The following is a 22,458-nucleotide window of genomic DNA, read 5'->3' as shown; positions in this document are numbered from 1 at the left end:
GCTACCATCGAAACTACGAGGAAAAGCTAAAAAATTAAACGTAAAGACTTTAGCAATGTTAAGCATTATTTGTAAATAAGGCATACAATCACATCATGATTACAATCTTCGTAAATAAGGCACAGAACAAGTTAAAGAAATAAAGTTTAAAGGTTTTTTGTAAAACTTAGCTAATTCAGTAAAATTAATTTTTACACTTAATTTTTTTTGGCAAAATATGCATAAATATTATTAAATAAATATTTATTAAGATAGACGATGATGCATAGTACATCTTGCGTTGATATGTTAAGTCAAGTTTTAAAGTGTAAATTATATTTGTAAATTTTTAAAATAAAATAAAGATTTGGTGAATGTCAGTCCAAAGTTTTTTTTATAAAATTATGTAACTTTTTGGTTGATCGGTCAGTAGTATTATTAATATAAGTTTATAATCAATGAATAATTGTAAATGTTAAAAAAAAATAGTAAAGCTTCGATTCACATTTCCAAGACTAACTATTTTTATTTCACACGCATACTTACTTAACTTATTAAAAGTATTAAATGTGTTTTTAGTATTTAACTAAAAATTAATAATAATAAAAATAACATGTAATAGCTTATTATTGTATCTTATAATAAGTACTTTTATATACATATTATAAGATACAATAATAAGCATAAAATTGACGAAATCTGATGAATTTATAAGAAATCTGATGAAGAAGTAATATAAGGAAATTCGACAATATATGTAATTATGATTTAAAAATACGGTAATCCGTGAGTAACGCATGAAGTCAGCCGTGATTGAAATAATATTTTATTGTTTTTAATTACGTTTGTTCATAAATGTCTGCTTAATATAGTATGAAAAATTATTGTATATTATTATAATAAAAAATCTATATTTACTATTTATTACTACTAATAAATTAATTATTGAATTATCTAAAGTCAAAAATTGAACGCCAGTATTTATTAGGTCAGTAGTTTTAATGAATGTTTAGTAACTTAACAATTTTTAATAGTTCAGTAATTATTAAATGAATGGTTATTTTGCCTGAATATTAAATAATTTGCTAGAATATTAAATATTCTTATACAAAAATCATATATAATCTTTCAAATAACTGATCGTTTGTCGATAAATTACTGATCGCTTATGATAGAGTAACTAAGCATTTATATTGACTAAGCATGTATTATTAATAATACTGACCGCCTCATTTTACAGTTATGGACATACTTTCTTTAAAAACAAGCAATATCGTTATCCATGTTTTAAATAATTACAAAAAAACTTTTAATGATCGATATTTATGATGGCAAAAATTATGTAAATGTTAGTAATAGATTTAAATATAGGATGTGAAAAGATTGTAAATGATATAAGATATCTGTTATAATATGTGATTTATACTTTATAAAGATATTATAATAAAGTATTTTTGAAAAAATTCAATACTTAAAAATATAAAAATATTTTTCTATACTTTATTAGAATTTGTAGAACCTAAAATTAAGTACAATATTTTTTTGTTCAATAAATATTTTTTTCATTATCGAATATGGAGATGAAGTTAAGAGATGGATCGAAAAGGGTTATCAAAACTCACTGCTGCGAATTTCATTTTCGTTACTGCGAGATGTGCTCTCTAGAACTGTTTCAGCTTCTAGACTAGACTGACTTATTTGATCCTGTTTCGACCTATTTATACGCAATATTCGTCGTACAAATGATGCACATTTAGATAATATTGCATAAACGGTATCAAGTGTATCGGTAATGATTTCACACCAGAGATTCTCAAGCTCAGTAACGCGCGAGAACATCTCGACGAGCGATAATCACCACGAGTTAAACACTAAACTGTCAATTATGTTTCAACCCGAATTAGTTTTAGAATCTTGTTAAAAAAATGTAGAAAATCAACGTTGGTGAATATAAAAAATGGTTCACCTTGAGCACGATGACATCTCGGTACTGTGATCTTATATAAAAAACCTAGGCTTATTAAGTTAAATATTCGATAAAAATAATAAAAATAATTTGCTTAAATTTTTATTAGTTAATTAATGAAACTTTGACAAGTATCCTACTAAGTTGCAAAATTCGCAGAATAAGGAACTTGATAAGTTATAGTATCACAAATTCGCGTGCACTGCTTTAAAATAGAGTTTTGGTTCTACGCTATTGATTTTTTGCTTTGTGATTAATGCCTTTATTATACGTTGTCGTTATTAGACGTTTAAATTACATTTTTAGTAGTCAAAAAGCATTAAAATTAATGGCGATAACATTATTTAATAATAACGGTTAAGATTAACGATCCAATAAATTTATCAATTGATTTGATGGCTATAAAATAAACACAAATATACTTTACGCGAAAAAATGTGGAATTTGCGAAACAGTAAAGTAAATTTAAACAAATAATTAAAACCTTATTAAAAAAAAACATTTAAATATGTATACTATATACATATATTAGGGGTACCCATCATTTTCAGAAAGCATGGTTTTAGGTTAGTTGCATTCAGTCATTTGACTAAGAAAGACGTATCCGAATATTTGGTGTGTTGTGAAAGATCTTTATCTTCATTTTGCGGAGAAAAAAATAATTTTACGTGTCCCTTTTAATAATGATAGAGACGTGTCCTTCTGAAGAATATTTGCGAAGTTGCATGCTTTTTCAGTTTTATGCAAAAAAAACGCATTGGAGGCAACAAGAAATATTTGCGAGGTTTACGAAGGCGCATTAACTATCCAGCAATGGAAAAATGGTTTAATAAATTTAAATCTGGAAATTTTGATTTAAAAAATGAGCTGAAAAGTGAACAACCCCGTGAAGGGGACGAAGCAGCCCTAAGAGAAGACAGAGAAAAATCTTAGTCTCACCATCAAGAAATTATCGAGTCAAGTCTGTACTTCATTGTCGACAACTCAAAGGTGCTTGAAAATATGGGGAAGATTTGAAAAAAAAAATCTGAGTCCTACATGCGTGACCGACCGTAACATGCACTCGAGGCGCGCTATCTGCGAACTATTGTTTAAAAAAAAATAGTCGAGCTCGTTTTTGCATAATTTTATCACGGGAGACGATAAATGGGTACTCTATTTAAACGCTACAAAAAGAACAATGGTTAAATCAAGGAGAAAAAGCAGCCCCGACCCCAAAACTTGGATTACACCCAAAAAGTGTTATTTTGTGTATGGTGGGATGCAAAATTAATAATTTATTATGAATTATTAAAACAAGGCGATATTTTAACATCACAAGAGAACTTTTTTCTTTTTTTTTTCGGAGGGGAGAAACCTTCAAAAGGCACCTCAGACGTATTTTTCAGCCTTTGGTAGTGTGGGATTTTTACCCACTAAAACTCCCCCCCTCTGCACCCGCCACCTTCCAGGTATATTGCTTTTACGCATTAACTTCTGGAAGGCGATTGTTCTGAAGCCTTTTTTTTTTGTGCTCCTATCTTTCAAGGCTTTTGTTTCATTATTCAATGAGCCCTTGTTCTTCGGTGGGGATAGCTCTTCGGCTTCTCTCATCTTCTTCTTTGGCGGTCATAACGCACGATATAAAGTATTGATAAGCTGACCACGCCTTTTTGTCACTCAGCATCTGGAAGGGACCATGTTCTCTGGCGATATTTGTGTACCTATTGCTTCTTCCAAATCACGCCTCTTCTCGTTCCATGCTGAACAGCTAAAGATCGTGTGGGCAGCGTCGTCGATTTCAGTCGCGTCGCAATGGTGACACTCTGGTGTTGCTTCCTTACCTATCCTATGTAGGTAAGAACCGAAGCATCCATGTCCCGTGAGTGCCTGTGTGAGGTGGTCGCTCAACTCACCGTGATCACTGTGGCTCCATGCCTTCAAATTCACGATGAGCCTGCGTGTCCAGCGCCCTTTTTCTGATGCGTCCCCCCGTTCCTGCCACTTGGCCATGGTCAGCTCTCTGACTACTGCTTTTTCCCGCCCATTGTAGATTGCCTGTCGCTCAAAAGCAAGCAGGTCGATGGGCGGAATGCAGGATATCACCAGAATCGCGTCCTCTGATACCGTGCGATATGCCGAAGCGACTTTCAACGCGCTTCTCCGTTGAACTCTGGCCAGCTTGAGCCTCGTTCTTTCCACCCTCATAGAGTTAGCCCATACGGGAGCTCCGAATAGAAGGGTGGAGTGGACCACTTCGTTATACAGTCGTCTTGGGTCCACCGACGTTCGGCATCAATCTGGCCAGTTCTCCGGCGACGCGTGCCGCCTTCGCCGCTCCCTTTTCTACATGCGCCGTAAATCGCAACTTGTCGTCTATTTCTATTCCGAGATACCGCATAGTCCTAGTGAACGGTATTTCGAAGTCGTCGACGTCGATTTTCGGGGGCGCCAGGTTCCTGCACCTCGTGAAAAAGACGGCCTCCGTTTTGTGGACGGCAAGTTGTCCATCCATCTTTTTACGTTTCGGAGAGCTTCCTCCCCTGCTAGGCGCATGTACTGGTCGAAATTTGCCGTGACCACGATGGCGACGTCGTCGGGGAAAGCTACGAGGCTGGCTTCTTCGGGCATGGGCGTCCTCAGCAGCCCGTCGTACATGACGTTCCACAACGCCGGTCCTAGTACGGACCCTTGTGGAACGCCTGCTGTGATGTTTCGCTGTGATTTTTTGCCCATGCAATCATACTCCAGTACCCTGTCGGAGAAATAGCTTTTTATCATCCGAACGAGGAAGGCTGGAATTCCGATCTTACTCGCTGCGTCAAGAGTCGTGCGCCAGCGTGCGGTATTAAACGCGTTTCGCACGTCTAGCGCAATGAGGACTACATTTTCACTCCTTTTGACGCTTCCTTGCCACGCTCTGCGTACGATGCTGACGATTTCTTTCGCAGTATCGATGGTGGAACGTCCGGGGCGGAAGCCGAACTGATGCGGAGACAGACCTTTTTCCTCATCTTCAAGGCAGTGGTGTAGCCGCTGCAGGATCATCCTTTCCAGCAGCTTGCCTAGGCCGTCGAGCATGCAGAGTGGTCTGTACGCTGAAGGGCCCAGCGTCGTGGTGCTGCCTTTCGGGATAAGCACGAGCCGCTGTCGCTTCCAGGGCGATGCGAAGATACCTTCAACCAGACATGCGTTGAAAGTTGTCAACAGCAACGCGGGATCTTTTTCTGCAATGTGCTTTATCACCGCATTGGGGACACAGTCTGGTCGAGGTGCTCTTACGCAATTGATGCGCTTAGCGGCTTTTTGTTGCTATTTTTTGCTGGATTTGAGTTGCTATTTTTGCAGCACAAAAAGCATCGCGGCGAGTTGCTGCAGTTAACCACAATGTGACCAGCCAGCCCGCATCTTCTGCAGAGCTTCGAGTTGTCTTCCGCCTCGCATTTTGCGGCAGTGTGTCCGAATGACGTGCAGCGGTAGCAGCGTAGGACGTTGACGCGTTCTCGCACGCGGCATCTCACTAGTCCAATTTTTATTCGCCCTAGTTTTAATAGGGCTTCGGAACTAGCGGTGTCTCTGATTTTTACGACACAGGTTTGTGTGCCGCCGTGCGCTGGTCTTTTGCTAATTATTGTTATAGAATTAGCATCGTCCTCGCGCAGAGCTCCTTGTAGGGCCTCAACGACGTCATCATCTGTGACGCCTTCGTCAAGGTCTCTAATAATTGCGGTGACCGTGCGGACCGGTGCGGACCCGGTCCTTCGCACCGTCGCTTTTGTCCCAGCTGCTTCCACTACGATAGCCTGAAGAGCGTCAGCTTCTTCGCCCTCCTTCTTAAGCCGAAATATAAGCTCCCCCCTAGCGTTGCGCCTAATTGCACCCACCTCCAAGTTGGTGTTTTTTGTAGCCGTGTGGACGCTGCGTAAAACCTTCGCATAAGTATTTGCATCCTTATCTTCTTTGCAGGTGACTACAATTGCTTGTAGCGGTGCCCTCTTGCGGCGAGGCTTTTGCGCAGTTTTTCCACAATTTTTTTGTGGCGCAGGGAGAGGAGGTTCTTTTTTTAATTCTGCTTTCTTTTTTTCCTCGGTACCACGGTCCGCCATTCGGGGGCAACCACTGCCTGGCTGTGGTTTGGCGGGGCTGAGGGAGGAGCTGTTGCTGTGGTATGGTGGAATGCATTAATAATTTATTATGGATTATTAAAACAAGGCGATAATTTAACATCACAAGAGTACTGTGACCAATTAAAACGCTTAAGCGCTAAGTTCCGTAAAAAATACCAGCTTTAGTGAATAGAAACGAAAAGCTAATCCTCCTGCATGACAACGCTCGCCCGCAAGCTGCTGGTTTGACCAAAAAAAAATGGATGAATTGAATTTGAGGGCTTTATTGCATCCGGCCTATTCTCCAGATATGGCACCAACTAACTACCATATTTTTCGCTCATCGGAACATTTCTTAAAAGAAAAAACATTCAAAACACAAGATGAGATAAAATCGACCCTTTCGTCCTTTTTCGACTCTAAACCTACAGAATTGTATAAGAAAGGAATTTTTGATTTACAAAATAGATGGAGCAAAGTCATCGCAAATCATGGAAATAATTTTGTATAAATATATTGTTACAGAGTTTTCTATTTATATATGTATGTGTAGTAGTAGTAGTCGCTTGTCAGGTCGGCTTGAGCTCCGGTCACACGTCTGTCTGGAATGGCGGGCGCCGTTGGATCTCCCACCCATTAACCCACGATCGCAATGCACGCCCGCCAAGTGTTGCCACTCTGCATTGCGGATTAAGGGTTTAACAATATTAAATAAATAATTAAAAAAAAAAATTTGAGTTTCATTAAAAAAATACGACATTACTTATGGGTACCCCTAATACATACATATATATATATATATATATATATATATATCATTTTATATCATTAAAAGAATATAAAAATTATAATGGTTATAAATTCAGAAAAAATTAAAACACTAAAAGTTAACCGCCTGTATTTATTGGGTCGGTATTTTTTATTTTGGTCAGTAATTTAATTAAATAGTTAATAGTTTTAATAAAATGTCAATATTATCAATAATATATTGGTTCTGTAATATTTATATTCATGTTGCTATTTGCTATTTGAAGGATTATATGTGATTTTTATATAAAAAAAATGTATTCGAATTTTACAATTCTAACTACTAACCTAATACATACTGGTTATAATATGTGTCCTGTATCCTTATGGACCAGTAATTTTATTTGATTTAATCAGTAGTTTTAATAAATAGACTGTAAATTTAATTAATATGCAGCATTCAAGTGTCAGTTGTTAACTGTAGTAATTATATTGATCGATTAATTATTATTAAAAGGGTTGTTAATATTAAATGTTATGTTTTTAAATTAAATCTAAAATATATTAAAATAAAAAATATTATATAAGAGAGCCAGAGTCAGACGATTCTTGGCGATTCCGACTCCGACTCAAACTTCGACTTTATCTCCCATTCCGCCTAAAATGTCTTGAATCTACGACTCCGACTTCACAGCCCTGGCTAGACTTTATGAAATATGAAATTGTGTCTGAAAAATCTATTATATGTTCTTTTTATACAAAAATAGCAAATAGTTATTCGAATCGTATTATGAAATTAGGTATATATGTAATGAGAAAATAAATTAGTTTTGGTATTATGGCTATGATGAAATTATATAAATAATTTACTGATTGTTTAGACATAGCTACCGACCATTTAATGTCACCATTATAATGGGCAAGGCAGCTAAATAAAAAAAGTACCATAAAAATATCACTATTGAGAAATTTCTAGTAATTGACATATCAAGCATTAAGCTTAATGGTATGTTTTTAGCAGTATACGAATGTTTTACATACGTATCATCCACGAAATAGAACATATTTATTTGATTTATCTAAGCTTCAAGCCAATCATAAAATATATTATTGTATCGCAGCTAACTTCATTCGCTTTTCACGGATAACCGTGTTTATATTATATACTTCAATATTTTGTTAGTTATGTTTTGGATTTTACAACAATATTGCACTTTAATGCACGTTTATTAATAAATATTATTAAATATTTTGGGCTCTTAATATTAATAAATATATTTAGTCACCACTGTATAATATTTTCAAATATAAAAATGTATTAAACAGAAACTCTTAATCCTACAATTGCCACTACACAAAAAAACGCAATTATTATATGAATATATTTTTTATTATAAAATTTATTCATTACACTTATATATTCTCGTTGTCAATCATTGTCATATTTGCTACGACATTCATACACTGCATATTTATGAGTTATATTTTTCAATATTCTAGTAATCCGATTCAACTTTTATGCTTTTAAAGTCGTCCCTTGACGAGATTGCCTGATGAATATTAATGGGCGAATACATATAGTATAAGGTGTCTAATTATGAATATTTATTTTATTATTTTATTATTTTATTTATATAATCACAATAAGTTTGTCCAAGGTAAAACGACCTCAGGATTTGCTAAGTGCGGCCTACGCCGCCTCGGGCCAGGAGTTGTCAACCGAAAAACTCGCACGTCTCCCTTCCTATATTACCTTTAAAATATATTAAATATTTTTCCGCCTCTGTCGACCAAGGAATTTCCTTGTCGGAATGCTAAGTTTTTTATAACAGTCGAAACGTATGTAGATATTTATATAGAACGCAATTGAGCTATGTATTTTTTTAAGTACAAACAATACTTTCTTCTATTGCGTCATATAGATATGATAAATATTCTAATGGTGTTATTTTTTTTAGGATATGCAACGTAAATTGCTTATTAAATGCATACACGATTTATTATTGTATGACATGGAATTTACATAAATTGTATTGTAAAAGAAATTTATTAGGTTCTTTCCTTCAATTGATTTTTTTATCAACGTTATTGTTGAAATAACTATAAAATAGTATAAATAAATTGTGAACATTCGTCTAATAACTCTAATGTGTTTTTTCTGATCTCTTCCGTACGATTAATTAATATAAAGTAACTAAGATTTTGGAGATCTGGTCTGATAAATCTAACGGCAACAATACATAGATGTCGATCTTGATCGCTAATTTACTGCAACACTCTTTGTCGCAATCATTACAATAGAAAATAATACATAACAAAATGTAAAATAATAGTCTGTATTAATTTTATGTTTATAGTAATATGATATAATATAATATGTTCTATGTTTATAGTAAAATCAATAGTTCCTGGTATCCACTTACAAAATTTATATGCATAATTATTTTGCGGAGGGTGGTTTGATAGTCGAAGAAACTATATTTTTTATGAAGGTAGATAGAGCATTTGGCGCCCGGGGACGCCAAACTATCCAAATATTCCCCCCCCCCCATAATTTATATATATTTCACAATTTTTAAATGTAATAAAATTGTACTAAAGCTATGTAATTTTCTAATAATTTCTATCTTTATAGAATTTAGAATACATCATATATAATAATTAAATATATATGTACATCTATGTTATAAAACAAAATATAATAATATACCTAATCTTATTAAGGGAAAATATGTATATAAGCAATATTAATGATTTATATTCATTTGTTAAGCTGAAATGACGTCCCTGATTTTAAATCAGCAATTTTCGGGTTATCCCTCAAAGAAAATAAAAAAAAACAGTCTCATTTCAGTGAAATCATATCGGAATATATTTTCACCGGTAGATATGTATGTTTACCGGTGAAAATATAATTTTTCTAGCAGGTGCTAGTAATATTATATGGTTTTAATTTTTTATACGTAGATACATTTACATACGTATCAGTATTTATTTACATGCGATGTATAAATGTTACAGTGAATGTGTATTTTTCGTTTAAGTTATATTTTCAATAGTGAAGTCCAAATACATTTTTACCAGTAGATATATATTTATATCAGCGAAAATATGATTTAATTGATAGACGCTAGTAGAATTATATGCTGCTCTAAAATGTCTTTTAAACTCTATTTTACCTTATATGTAAAAATTGCCTATGTCCACTGGTCGAAATGGATAATACTGGACATTCTCTACAAGCTCCGTTTAGGAAAAAATCGTAAAACGGCCATTGTCACAAAAAAATGAAGGTTAAAATATCGCAATTTTTGGAAAAAGAAGCAATGTTCAAACATTTTGTATAAAGAACTACTAATATCCTGAACATTGATGGTTCTTCACATTCAACTGGTTAAACAGTGCAGGTATAAATTCAAAACTTTGAATGATAATATATGTATGCCTTCTTCTTGTAAATTTAAAAAAGATAAAATAATCAATTATTTTTTTTTGTTCAAGTACAAATGATTTTGTATAAAAAGTTTTATATTCTTCGTTTCTATTAAATTCGAGTTGGTCACACACCAGAGTGGAATTAAGGAGAATATATAATATGACGATATATGTATGTATGTATAATTTTAGAATAGCGACCATATTTTAACACAGGAGCATTGAGCAGCTCATATTACAAAAACGCCGCAAAAACACAAGAGCAAACGCATCATCTGCATATACGGACAAGATAATCTCTAGCTTGCCTTTCATGTTTCTGTAACATAAACAAAATTTTGTTTTCTTAAATGTCGAAGGAATACTAATTTATTGCATTTCTCAAAAAAAGAAGAAAAACTGTGTACAAATTCGGATACATTCATTGTCTACCACAAGGTAGAGCGGTTCTGAAATTGTAAAATACTTTTTTTAAATTATTTTTATTCTTGCAAGATTCTTAGGTGTGAAACTATGGTTACAAAACTCAATATACAAGCTCGTTTTCCTGTACGAACTTATTTTTCCAATAATTTCCAGTCTTTGATTTATTTTGATTGTTGTTCAATAGTTGTGACGCATTGGGCAGCCCAATACATACAAAGCAAGCCCAAATTGGGCTAGCCTTCTATGTCACGTTTTAATAGAAAATTGGCTATCACAGGTGATTTAATTCAATAAAGGTTATGTGTATAATGTGTTCGAGAAAATTTTTGTTTTCCTTTTTAATTGTAATTTAATGCATGTTATTTATATTTACTTGACCTATCCTACTATACACATATACCAAATATTTCAATATGGTTTATTTTTCAATGAGATAATTACAGTTCTAAACAGAGTTTCAAAAATATTTTCGATTTAAAAAAATGTTTTTTCTTTATTTGTTTTCCTATTATTAATATATAAGAGCATGAATATATTTTTATCATCTAAAACAGACCGTTTATAATTTGTCCAAATAATTACGTTATGTGATAATGAATACATGATTTTTTAAATAATTGTTAAATAATTTTAGTTAAGCTAAAAAGACCCTTCAAAAAATCTTTTAATATTTCCTCCTTATTGAAGTGTGATGTTTTTTTTCGGTTAGAAGCGGAGGACGGGGACGAATCGTTTTGTACTGGAATGTTGGGAATCTACGGCGTAAATATTCACTATTTAAACAGGAATCTACTTTACCACTTCAACGCACGTAATCAGGAATATCTGGATCTTCATACAAAATGTAAATAAATAATCAAAAGAAGATTACTATTTTTAATAATAGGATATACTTAGTAATTAATATAATTCGAAGATAAGTTTATTTTCGATCAAAAAATCGAGCAAAATGTTTGAATATGTCGACAAAACTCAGATCTTTTAAGTAGTATCATAAAAGCACATTTTAATTCCAAAAAATATTAGTACTTATTATAAAACGAAAATTTGTATATACTGTTTTAATACACATCACGCAACTAAAAAAATGTATTTAGTTTAGGATTTTATAAATTATTATAATAATGTTTTCTTATTAGAATATCGTATTTTTATTATCAGGAAATTAAAGTATGCTTGACGATAAATTGCAAGTTGTAGATGAATTTAGAATCTCAAAATATTAAAATAATATATTATACATTTTTAAGCCTACTTGAAATATTATAAAATATTAAATTATTATTATACACATATTAAATATATGTATTGATAATAATTATTAGCATAGCTCAGAACCAATTTATAAGTTCTAAGGTTTAAAATTGGTTCTGAGCAAAGCTAATATTTTAGAATCTGAATTATTAGCACAGCTTAGAACCAATTTGTGCAAATCATGTTTTTGTAATGTATTTATTTGGTGTTTTTATCATTTATAATAAAATTGTATATACTTTTTAATAGTATATTCTACATATTATAATTTAATTATTAATAATTTATAAACGTAATCTGCCTAAAAAAACAAATATTTTAATTCAAAATTTAATGTTTATTATATCAAAAATATACAAAAAAAAAATATGGTACATAAGGGTGTAATCATAGAACTGTATTGAAGTTATAATCATTTCTGGGTTTAACAGTATGGGTATCCTGGGCAAGCGGCTGGTGCTACTCCAGCTGGGTAGAGACGAACGGCAAATCCTGGAAGAGGATCAGCAGAGACGGCGGTGTTGCAGAATGGGTAGTTAGGGCAGGATGCTGGGGATACACCAGCGGGCCACCTGATATAATAAAATATCAGTAGATAATTCTAAAAATCTTGGAAAGGTTGCTTTTCTAATATAAAATGACTCACTCTTTAACCAATGGGGCTTGGGGCAATTGTAGTGGGGCGGCATGGGGAAGTTCCCATTCTGGCTTTGGTTGTCCATCGGCGTAATATCTGGCCAAGAGGACGTTATCGCAGTTGGGATAGTCTGGGCACAGAGCTGGAAATAGTCCAGCTGGGTACTCAGCGGCCAAACCGCTGGCTACCATCGAAACTACGAGGAAAAGCTAGAAAAAATAAACGTAAAGACTTTAGCAATGTTAAACATTATTTGTAAATAAGGCATACAATCTCATCATGATTACAATATTCGTAAATAAGGCACAGAACAAGTTAAAGAAATAAAGTTTAAAATTTAAACTTTTTTTTTTAAACTTGGCCAATTCAGTAAAATTAATTTTTACACTTAATTTTTTTGGCAAAATATGCATTATTATTGTTAAATAAATATTTATTATGATAGACGATGATGCATAGTACATCTTGCGTTGATATGTTAAGTCAAGTTTTAAAGTGTATATTATATTTGTAAATTTTTAAAATAAAATAAAAATTTGGTGAATGTCAGTCCAAAGTTTTTTTATAAAATTATGTAACTTTTTATTTTTGTTGGGAGGAAAAAAATATACTTTTTAACTAATATATTATGCTGACAATTTAAATGTAACTTTTTGGTAGATCGGTCAGAAGTAATATTAATATAAGTTTATAATCAATGAATAATTGTAAATGATTAGTAAAGCTTCGATTCACATTCCCAAGACTAATTATTTTTATTTCACACGCATACTTACTTAACTTATTAAAAGTATTAAATGTGTTTTTAGTATTTAACTAAAAATAAATAATAATAAAAATAACATGTAATAGCTTATTATTGTATCTTATAATAAGTATTTTTATATACATATTATAAGATACAATAATAAGCATAAAAGTGACGAAATCTGATGAAATCTGATGAAGAAGTAATATATGGAAATTCGACAATATATGTAATTATGATTTAAAAATACAGTAATCCGTGAGTAACGCATGAAGTCAGCCGTGATTGAAATAATATTTTATTGTTTTTAATTACGTTTGTTCATAAATGTCTGCTTAATATAGTATGAAAAATTATTGTATATTATTATAATAAAAAATCTATATATACTATTTATTAATACTAATAAATTAATTATTGAATTATCTAAAGTCAAAAATTGAACGCCAGTATTTATTAGGTCAGTAGTTTTAATGAATGTTTAGTAACTTTTAATAGTTCAGTAATTATTAAATGAATGGTTACTTTTCTTGAATATTAAATAATTTGCTAGAATATTAAATATTCTTATACAAAAATCATATATAATCTTTCAAATAACTGATTGTTTGTCAACAAATTACTGACCGCCTATGATAGAGGAACTAAGCATTTATATTGACTAAGCATGTATTAATAATAATACTGACCGCCTCATCTTAAAGTTATGGACATACTTTCTTTAAAAACAAGCAATATCGTTATCCACGTTTTAAATAATTACAAAAATACTTTTAATGATCGATATTTATGATGGCAAAAATTATGTAAATGTTAGTAAATGATTGAAATATAGGATGAGAAAAGATTGTAAATGATATAAGATATCTGTTATAATATGTGATTTATACTTTATAAAGATATTATAATAAAGTATTTTTGAAAAATTCCAATACTTAAAAATATAAAAATATTTTTCTATACTTTATTAGAATTTGTAGAACCTAAAATTAAGTACTACTTTTTTGTTCAATAAATATTTTTTTCATTATCGAATATGGAGATGATTTTAAGAGTTGGATCGAAAAGGGTTATCAAAACTCACTGCTGCGAATTTCATTTTCGTTACTGCGAGATGTGCTCTCTAGAACTGTTTCAGCTTCTAGACTAGACTGACCCATTTGATCCTGTTTCGACCTATTTATACGCAATATTCGTCGTACAAATGATACACATTTAGATAATATTGCATAAACGGTATCAAGTGTATCGGTAATCATTTCACACCAGAGATTCTCAAACTCAGTAACGTGCGAGAACATCTCGACGAGCGATAACCACCACGAGTAAAACACTAAATTGTCAATTATGTTTTAAACCGAATTAGTTTGAGAATCTTGTTAAAAAAATGTAGAAAATCAACGTTGGTGAATATAAAAAATGGTTCACCTTGAGCACGATGACATCTCGGTACTGTGATCTTATATAAAAAACCTAAACTTATTAAGTTAAATATTTGATAAAAATAATAAAAATAATTTACTTAAATTTTTATTAGTTAATTTATGAAACTTTGACAAGTGTCTTACTAACTTGCAAAATTCGCAGAATGAGGAACTTGATAAGTTATAGAATTACACATTCACGTGCACTGCTTTAAAATAAATTTTTGGTTCTACGCTATTGATTTTTTGCTTTGTGATTAATGCCTTTATTATACGTTGTCGTTATTAGACGTTTAAATTACATTTTTAGTAGTCAAAAAGCATTAAAATGAATGGCGATAACATTATTTAATAATAACGGTTAAAATTAACGATCCAATAAACTGATCAATTGATTTAATGGCTATAAAATAAACTCAAAAATACTTTACGCGAAAAAATGTGGAATTTGTGAAACTGAAAATATATTCGGATTTAACAATTCATTCATATCTGGCAAAGTATATTATTATTTATTGTTAAAATATAACCATTTGGTTAAACTAATACTAACCATGTAATTTAAAAATATAACAGCTATTTTACAAAAAAATACTAACCGTATAATTTATACCTTGTTATATGATAATTTATTTGATGTACTAACTATTTATTTGAACTACTAACCTAATACATACTGGTTATAAAATGTGTCCTGTATCTTTATGGACCAGTAATTTTATTTGATTTAATCAGTAGTTTTAATAAATAGGCTGTAACTTTAATTAATATGCATCATTCAAGTGTCAGTTGTTAACTGTAGTAATTATATTGAACGGTTAATTATTATTAAAAGGGTTGTTATTATTAAATGTTATGTTTTTAAATTAAATCAAAAATATAGTAAAATAAAAAATATTATATAAGAGAGCCAGAGTCAGACGATTCTTGACGATTCCGACTCCGACTCAAATGTCGACTTTATCTCCCATTCCGATTAAAATGTCATGAATCTACGACTCCGACTCAACAGCCCTGGCTAGACATTATGAAATATGAAATTGTGTCTGAAAAATCGGTTATAAGTTCTTTTTATACAAAAATAGCAAATAGTTATTCGAATCGTATTATGAAATTAGGTATATATGTAATGAGAAAATAAATTAGTTTTGGTATTATGGCTATGATGGAATTATATAAATAATTTACTGATCGTTTAGACATAGCTACCACCATTTAATGGGCACGGCAGCTAACTAAAAAAGTACCATAAAAATATCACTATTGAGATATTTCTAGTAATTGACATATCACGCATTAAGCTTAATGATATGTTTTTAGCAGTATACGAATGTTTTACATACGTATCATCCACGAAAATGAACATATTTATTTGATTTATCAAAGTTTCAAGCCAATCATAAAATATATTATTGTATCGCAGCTAACTTCATTCGCTTTTCACGGATAACCGTGTTTATATTATATACTTAAATATTTTGTTAGTTATGTTTTGGATTTTACAACAATATTGCACTTTAATGCACGTTTATTATTAAATATTATAATATATTTTGGGCTCTTTATATTAACCCTTAGACCGCTGACCGGTAAATTGTTAATTACTCGCTGTACGCCATGCGTTTTTAGCGATATAATTTTTTGACTACTTACTCTGTTTAACACATCATTACAGCCAAAATACTCAATTTTTATATTTTAAAATTATATATGTATGATTAACATGGTTTAAACATTCTAATTATATCAATAAACAAACATTTTTAGTCGTATTGTTGGAAATATGGAGTGAACAAAACTAAATCTATTCGTCGGTCCGCGAGTTGGCTCGCGTACACACACCTACACACACATGTACGCGCGCGGCACTATACAAGCGAACGACAAGCAGGGTCATGCTCACACTGAGACAATTTTAATATATAAATCTGCAACGCATTTTTTCTTCGTCTGACCTACATCCTGTTATAAAAATTTACAAATCGACAAGATTTCTTTGATGCATACAAAATCACATATATCGTACACAAAAATAACCCTAATAACCAAACCGTTTGTTTTTGATCAATGGTGTTTGCAATTGGTTGTTGTTGAAGGTTGTCATATTTCTTTATATATAAAAATAATAAATAATAAAACTTGGTAGCAAGATACGATGTTACAACTATATATAATTATATGTATAATTTATAATATATACATATTCTTCTTCTTCTTCCACGGCACTACAACCGGTGATCGGTTTTGGCATTTCCACCGAATTTCTTGTAGGGCTTCTAGATATATCTTGAGTTTTAGTATGTCTTCCGATATTGTTTGCATTTTTCCTGGTTGTAATATTGCACATTCCAGCTTCCAAAATTGAAGTCCAATCGTTTATCTAGATTTCGATCGTCTAGGTCATTATGAATCGGGGCGGATTTATTATTTCTTTGTGATTTTTTCATAACTATTTGGATTTATCCACGTTGGTTGGTTTGCTCCATGATAGAAACCCTCCTCCTTTATCCGGGCTTGGGACCGGCAAGAGTGCAACATATCTACACTCCAGGCGGAATATGTAATATATATTACACACACACACACACATATATATACAATAAATAATAAACTTTTCGACCATCGTGACGCATTGGGGTAACCTGTTAGGTCACGATGGTATTAATTTAATGTAAATAAATAGAACAAGTAAAATAAAATGATTCTACGACAAGGAATCGGTTTTGTTATTATTATTATTATTTAATATTTACTAAGAGTTAGTATTGATATTTTATTAATTATATCTTATTTATATTTATTAATAAGTTTTAAATAGTAATTATTATTATTTAATTATTACAAACAATAAAAACCAATCACAAAAACAGTTGACAATATTAAAACAGTCGAAATAACGTATAAATATATTTACAAGTATTTACAAATCACAATTATCATTGAAATATTGATGACATAATTTAATTTCGATTCATAAATTAAAGTATTAAAAAACGAATTTCCGCGATGCGTTTGTGCTAACCTAAAAGTGGTCTAAATAAGCACGATCGAAACCACGCGCGAAATACAAACGACTAAAATTAAGGCGTGACTTTATAATTATATATACCACTGTTTCATCGCAAATTCTATAAATAAAATTACTGAAATCGTTTACTAGGAACTCAAACTGATTTTTAAAACATATATTGCCAACTTTTACCTTTCCGTTTCTTTAAAAAACGAAGGTTTTAACGAGCGCATCATATCATGCGCTTGGCGTTAGACAGTAGATTTAGTTGCGCATCATATCATGCGCTTGGCGTTGAAAGGATTAATAAATATATTTAGTCACCACTGTATAATATTTTCAAATATAAAAATGTATTAAACAGAAACTCTTAATCCTACAATTGCCACTACACAAAGAAACGCAATTATTACGTGAAATATATTTTTTATTATAAAATTTATTCATTACACTTATATATTCTCGTTATCAATCATTGCCATATTTGCTACGACATTCATACACTGCATATTTATGAGTTATATTTTTCAATATTCTAGTAATCCGATTCAACTTTTATGCTTTTAAAGTCGTCCCTTGGCGAGATGGCCTGATGAATATTAATGGGCGAATACATATAGTATATGGTGTCTAATTATGAATATTTTGCCACTCCCTTCACAATAAGTTGTACGTTTGTCCAAGGTGAAACGACCTCAGGATTTGCTAAGTGCGGCCTACGCCGCCTCGGGCCAGGAGTTGTCAACCGAAAAACTCGCACGTCTCCCTTCCTATATTACATTTAAAATATATTAAATATTTTTCCGCCTCTGTCGACCAAGGAATTTCCTTGTCGGAATGCTAAGTTATTTTATAACAGTCGAAACGTATGTAGATATTTATATAGAACGCAATTGAGCTATGTATTTTTTTAAGTACAGACAATACTTTCTTCTATTGCGTCATATAGATATGATAAATATTCTAATGGTGTTATTTTTTTTAGGATATGCAACGTAAATTGCTTATTAAATGCATACACGATTTATTATTGTATGACATGGAATTTACATAAATTGTATTGTAAAAGAAATTTATTAGGTTCTTTCCTTCAATTGATTTTTTTATCAACGTTATTGTTGAAATAACTATAAAATAGTATAAATAAATTGTGAACATTCGTCTAATAACTCTAATGTGTTTTTTCTGATCTCTTCCGTACGATTAATTAATATAAAGTAACTAAGATTTTGGAGATCTGGTCTGATAAATGTAACAAGACATAGATGTCGATCTTGATCGCTAATTTACTGCAACACTCATCATTGTCGCAATCATTACTAATAAAAAATAATATATAACAAAATGTAAAATAATAGCCTGTATTAATTTTATGATTATAGTAAAATCAATAGTTCCTGGTATTCACTTACAAAATTCATGTGCGTAATTATTTTGCGGAGGCTGGTTTGATAGTCGAAGAAACTGTATTTTTTATGAAGGTAGATAGAGCTTTTGGCGCCCGAGGGCGCCAAACTATCCAAATATTCCCCCCAACTCTCCACCATTTATATAAATTTCACAATTTTCAAATACATATTTAAAATATTTATATAAATTTAACATAATAAAATTGTTTAATATAAAGCTATGAAATTTTCTAATAATTTCTATCTTTATAGAATTTAGAATACATAGTATATAATAATTAAATATATATGTACATGTTATAAAACATAACATAATAATATAGCTAATCTTATTAAGGGAAAATATGTATATAAGCAATAATAATGATTTATATTCATTTGTTAAGCTGAAATGACGTCCCTGATTTTAAATCAGCAATTTTCGGGTTATCCCTCAAAGAAAATTAAAAAAAAACAGTCTCATTTCAGTGAAATCATATCGGAATATATTTTCACCGGTAGATATGTATGTTTACCGGTGAAAATATAATTAATCTAGCAGGTGCTAGTAATATTATATGGTTTTAATTTTTTATACATAGATACATTTACATACGTATCAGTATTTATTTACATGTAATGTATAAATGTTACAGTGAATGTGTATTTTTCGTTGAAGTTATATTTTCAATAGTGAAGTCCAAATACATTTTTACCAGTAGATATATATATATTTATACTAGCGAAAATATGATTTAATTGATAGACGCTAGTAGAATTATATGCTGCTCTAAAATGTCTTTTAAACTCGATTTGACAATTGAAAACCTTACATGTAATAAGTGCCTATGTCCACTTGTCGAAATGGATAGTACTGGACATTCTCTACAAGCTCCGTACACATACCAGAGTTGAATTAAGGAGAAAATATAATATGACGATATATGTATGTATGTATAATTTTAGAATAGCGACCATATTTTAACACAGGAGCATTGAGCAGCTCATATTACAAAAACGCCGCAAAAACACAAGAGCAAACGCATCATCTGCATATACGGACCAAATAATCTCTAGTCTGTGCTTGCCTATCATGTTTCTGTTACATAAGCAAAATTTTGTTTTCTTATATATCGAAAGAATACTAATTTATTGCATTTCTCAAAAAAAGAAGAAAAACTGTGTAACATGTACAAATAATCTCTGACCAGATGCATTTTAAATTTGAAAAAAACATCAGTGATTTGCTTGTAATTTTTTAACATCTTACATTTTAGAATGGAAGGCTCTTCGATTAATGTAACTAATAAATCAAAAAACGCATTTTAAATAAAAGTAAAAGAGAGTTAATGGAAGTTAATGCAAGGATGAATGGAAGTTCTCCCGCAAAATGGTTTATTATGAAACATAAAACAATAAAATTGGAAATTATTAGCAAATTGTAAATAAATACATTAAAAACATAAAGTTTTATCGGAAAAACAGACAATGTAAAAAAATGCCCGAAAAACGACTAATGTCCAATTTGGTTTTTATTATTAATCTTTTTTTGTGTGTATTATTTTATGTCTAATATAAATTTATTACATTTCAATATTTAATGTATATATTTAAAACATATTAAATAAAGTATTTCCTTCTAATCAAAGAAAAAAAAATCTTTTTATACTCTCATGTAAAAAATGTTTTTTGTAAGCATTATGCAATTTTGCCCCCTTCCTTTAAATTTGACCAGAAAAATGTCATTTAATGAAATAGACACGACACGATTTTATTGCTTTTGACATGGATTTTTAACTTCTGAGAAGGGATAATTCTTTTTTGGCTCTCCAATTGGTCAAAATTCGGTTTAGATATGGTTCAATTGATTCTCACTTATTGTAATAAAGTCCTAATATGAAAGCTAGATAATTGAGCGTTTCCGCTGCAATGGCACTGCTTTATTGCTAACTTGAACCAAACAGGGATCCCATTGCATTTTTCCAGAAAAATATAAATCGAAATATTAAAAGAAACGTCCACTTACTGGCCAACTTTTGTCCTCCCCCATCTTCTTCTGGAAAAGTTGAAATGATGTCCCTGATTAAAAATATATAAAAATAACAAATAATTAAGAAGAGTGGTCTATATACACAGTTTTCCCAACATGTCACTATGGTTTGTAAAAATTAAATAAAAATCTAACAAAAGATTGTAAAATATAATATATTAATATATAAAAAATACATACGTAATTTTATTAAGAGAAAAATATACATAAGAAATAAAAATAAATTATTTATAAAGAATTTTTTCTTGATTTGCTGTAGCAAACTGGTCAATTACTTCAAGTTTAATCCTTCGGTTTTCCTTGTTTATAATTTTATATGACCTCATAATTTTTTTCATTTTCATATTTGCAACATACGGTTTGAACCAAAATAGTTCGAATTTTGTTTTTAATATTTTTTACGATAAAAAACATGAAATGGGTTAAATAGGAAAAATCAAAACTTTGATTTTATATACGAATTAAATTTAGATTATGCTTTAAAAATTTTACATTCCGTTTTGGCGCCCCCCACATCTGGCGCCCGGTGATATATGCCCCCCTCCCCCTCTGTATGCCTCTGTAAAGAATTTCTCCAGGCAGTATAATTTTTAAAAAAGCGTTGGGGAAATAAAGACAGTTGCTATATTTAACATGGCAGATGCATCACTGTTGAAATATAGAGTGGTATGTTTTAATCGTGACGATTCCCGGCATTTAAATGATATTTAACACTATGTTTACATATTTTAGTTTTTCATATAAATAGATTTTACTGAAACAATAGTTGGACGTCTGAGAAGACCGTTTCCCAAAAATAGAAATCAACTTAAGGCTGTTCTTAATTAGTATAATCGTATTTCAATTGTAATGAAATGCCAATTTATGCATAGTTGGCATTTGAATCGAAGCAAAAAACATTCGGTTGCGTCCAGTTTCCTGTGTGTCTGACAATAAGAAGACAATAAATCATCAGAGGTGAAATTCAGTAGGTTTGAAAATCCATGACTAGCTTTGATGTGTCTATCTATGCATTAAATGTAAAACCAAACTAGTTTCGTAATATGACCACTGAAAATTAAATACAGTAATGAATTATTAAAAACAGATATAGCATAGCTAATAAGTACGATTAGTATTGAGATGTAAACTGTTGCATTTTGATGAAGGAGTTATGAAAAATTACGTTTGATTGATCGGTTATTATAACTGACGGTTTCTTATCACAATTACTCTTATTCATGGATATCATAATATCTGTCATGTGTAAAAATGTGATTCGTCGTTGTAGTATTTGTAGTTCATTATAAGGTTATGCACATATTTTTAA

General features: G+C 30.9%; 1 protein-coding gene across 1 annotated transcript; it reads right to left on the bottom strand.

Annotated features, from left to right (window-relative positions):
* Positions 1–12,208: 12,208 nt before the first annotated feature.
* On the bottom strand, positions 12,209–14,430 carry LOC148228735 (uncharacterized). The gene is made up of 3 exons (XM_088199599.1): positions 14,362–14,430; positions 12,539–12,738; positions 12,209–12,464 (listed from the first exon to the last, which is right to left on the bottom strand). The coding sequence occupies exons 1-3, from the start codon at positions 14,374–14,376 to the stop codon at positions 12,317–12,319; spliced, it is 363 nt and encodes a 120-aa protein (XP_088055725.1). The 5' UTR covers positions 14,377–14,430; the 3' UTR covers positions 12,209–12,316.
* Positions 14,431–22,458: the final 8,028 nt, after the last annotated feature.

Source organism: Plectrocnemia conspersa, unplaced genomic scaffold, assembly GCF_051122295.1.
Source record: "Plectrocnemia conspersa isolate PC_06_02 unplaced genomic scaffold, ASM5112229v1 ptg000012l, whole genome shotgun sequence".
NCBI lineage: Eukaryota > Metazoa > Arthropoda > Insecta > Trichoptera > Polycentropodidae > Plectrocnemia > Plectrocnemia conspersa.
This window is presented reverse-complemented; position numbering and strand designations above follow the sequence as displayed.

Bases quoted from the DNA above. Each gene is read 5' to 3' on its own strand.
- LOC148228735 (XM_088199599.1), bottom strand. The intron at 12,465-12,538 runs GTGAGTCATTTT...TTATTATATCAG, and splicing joins CAAGCCCCATTGGTTAAAGA to GTGGCCCGCTGGTGTATCCC.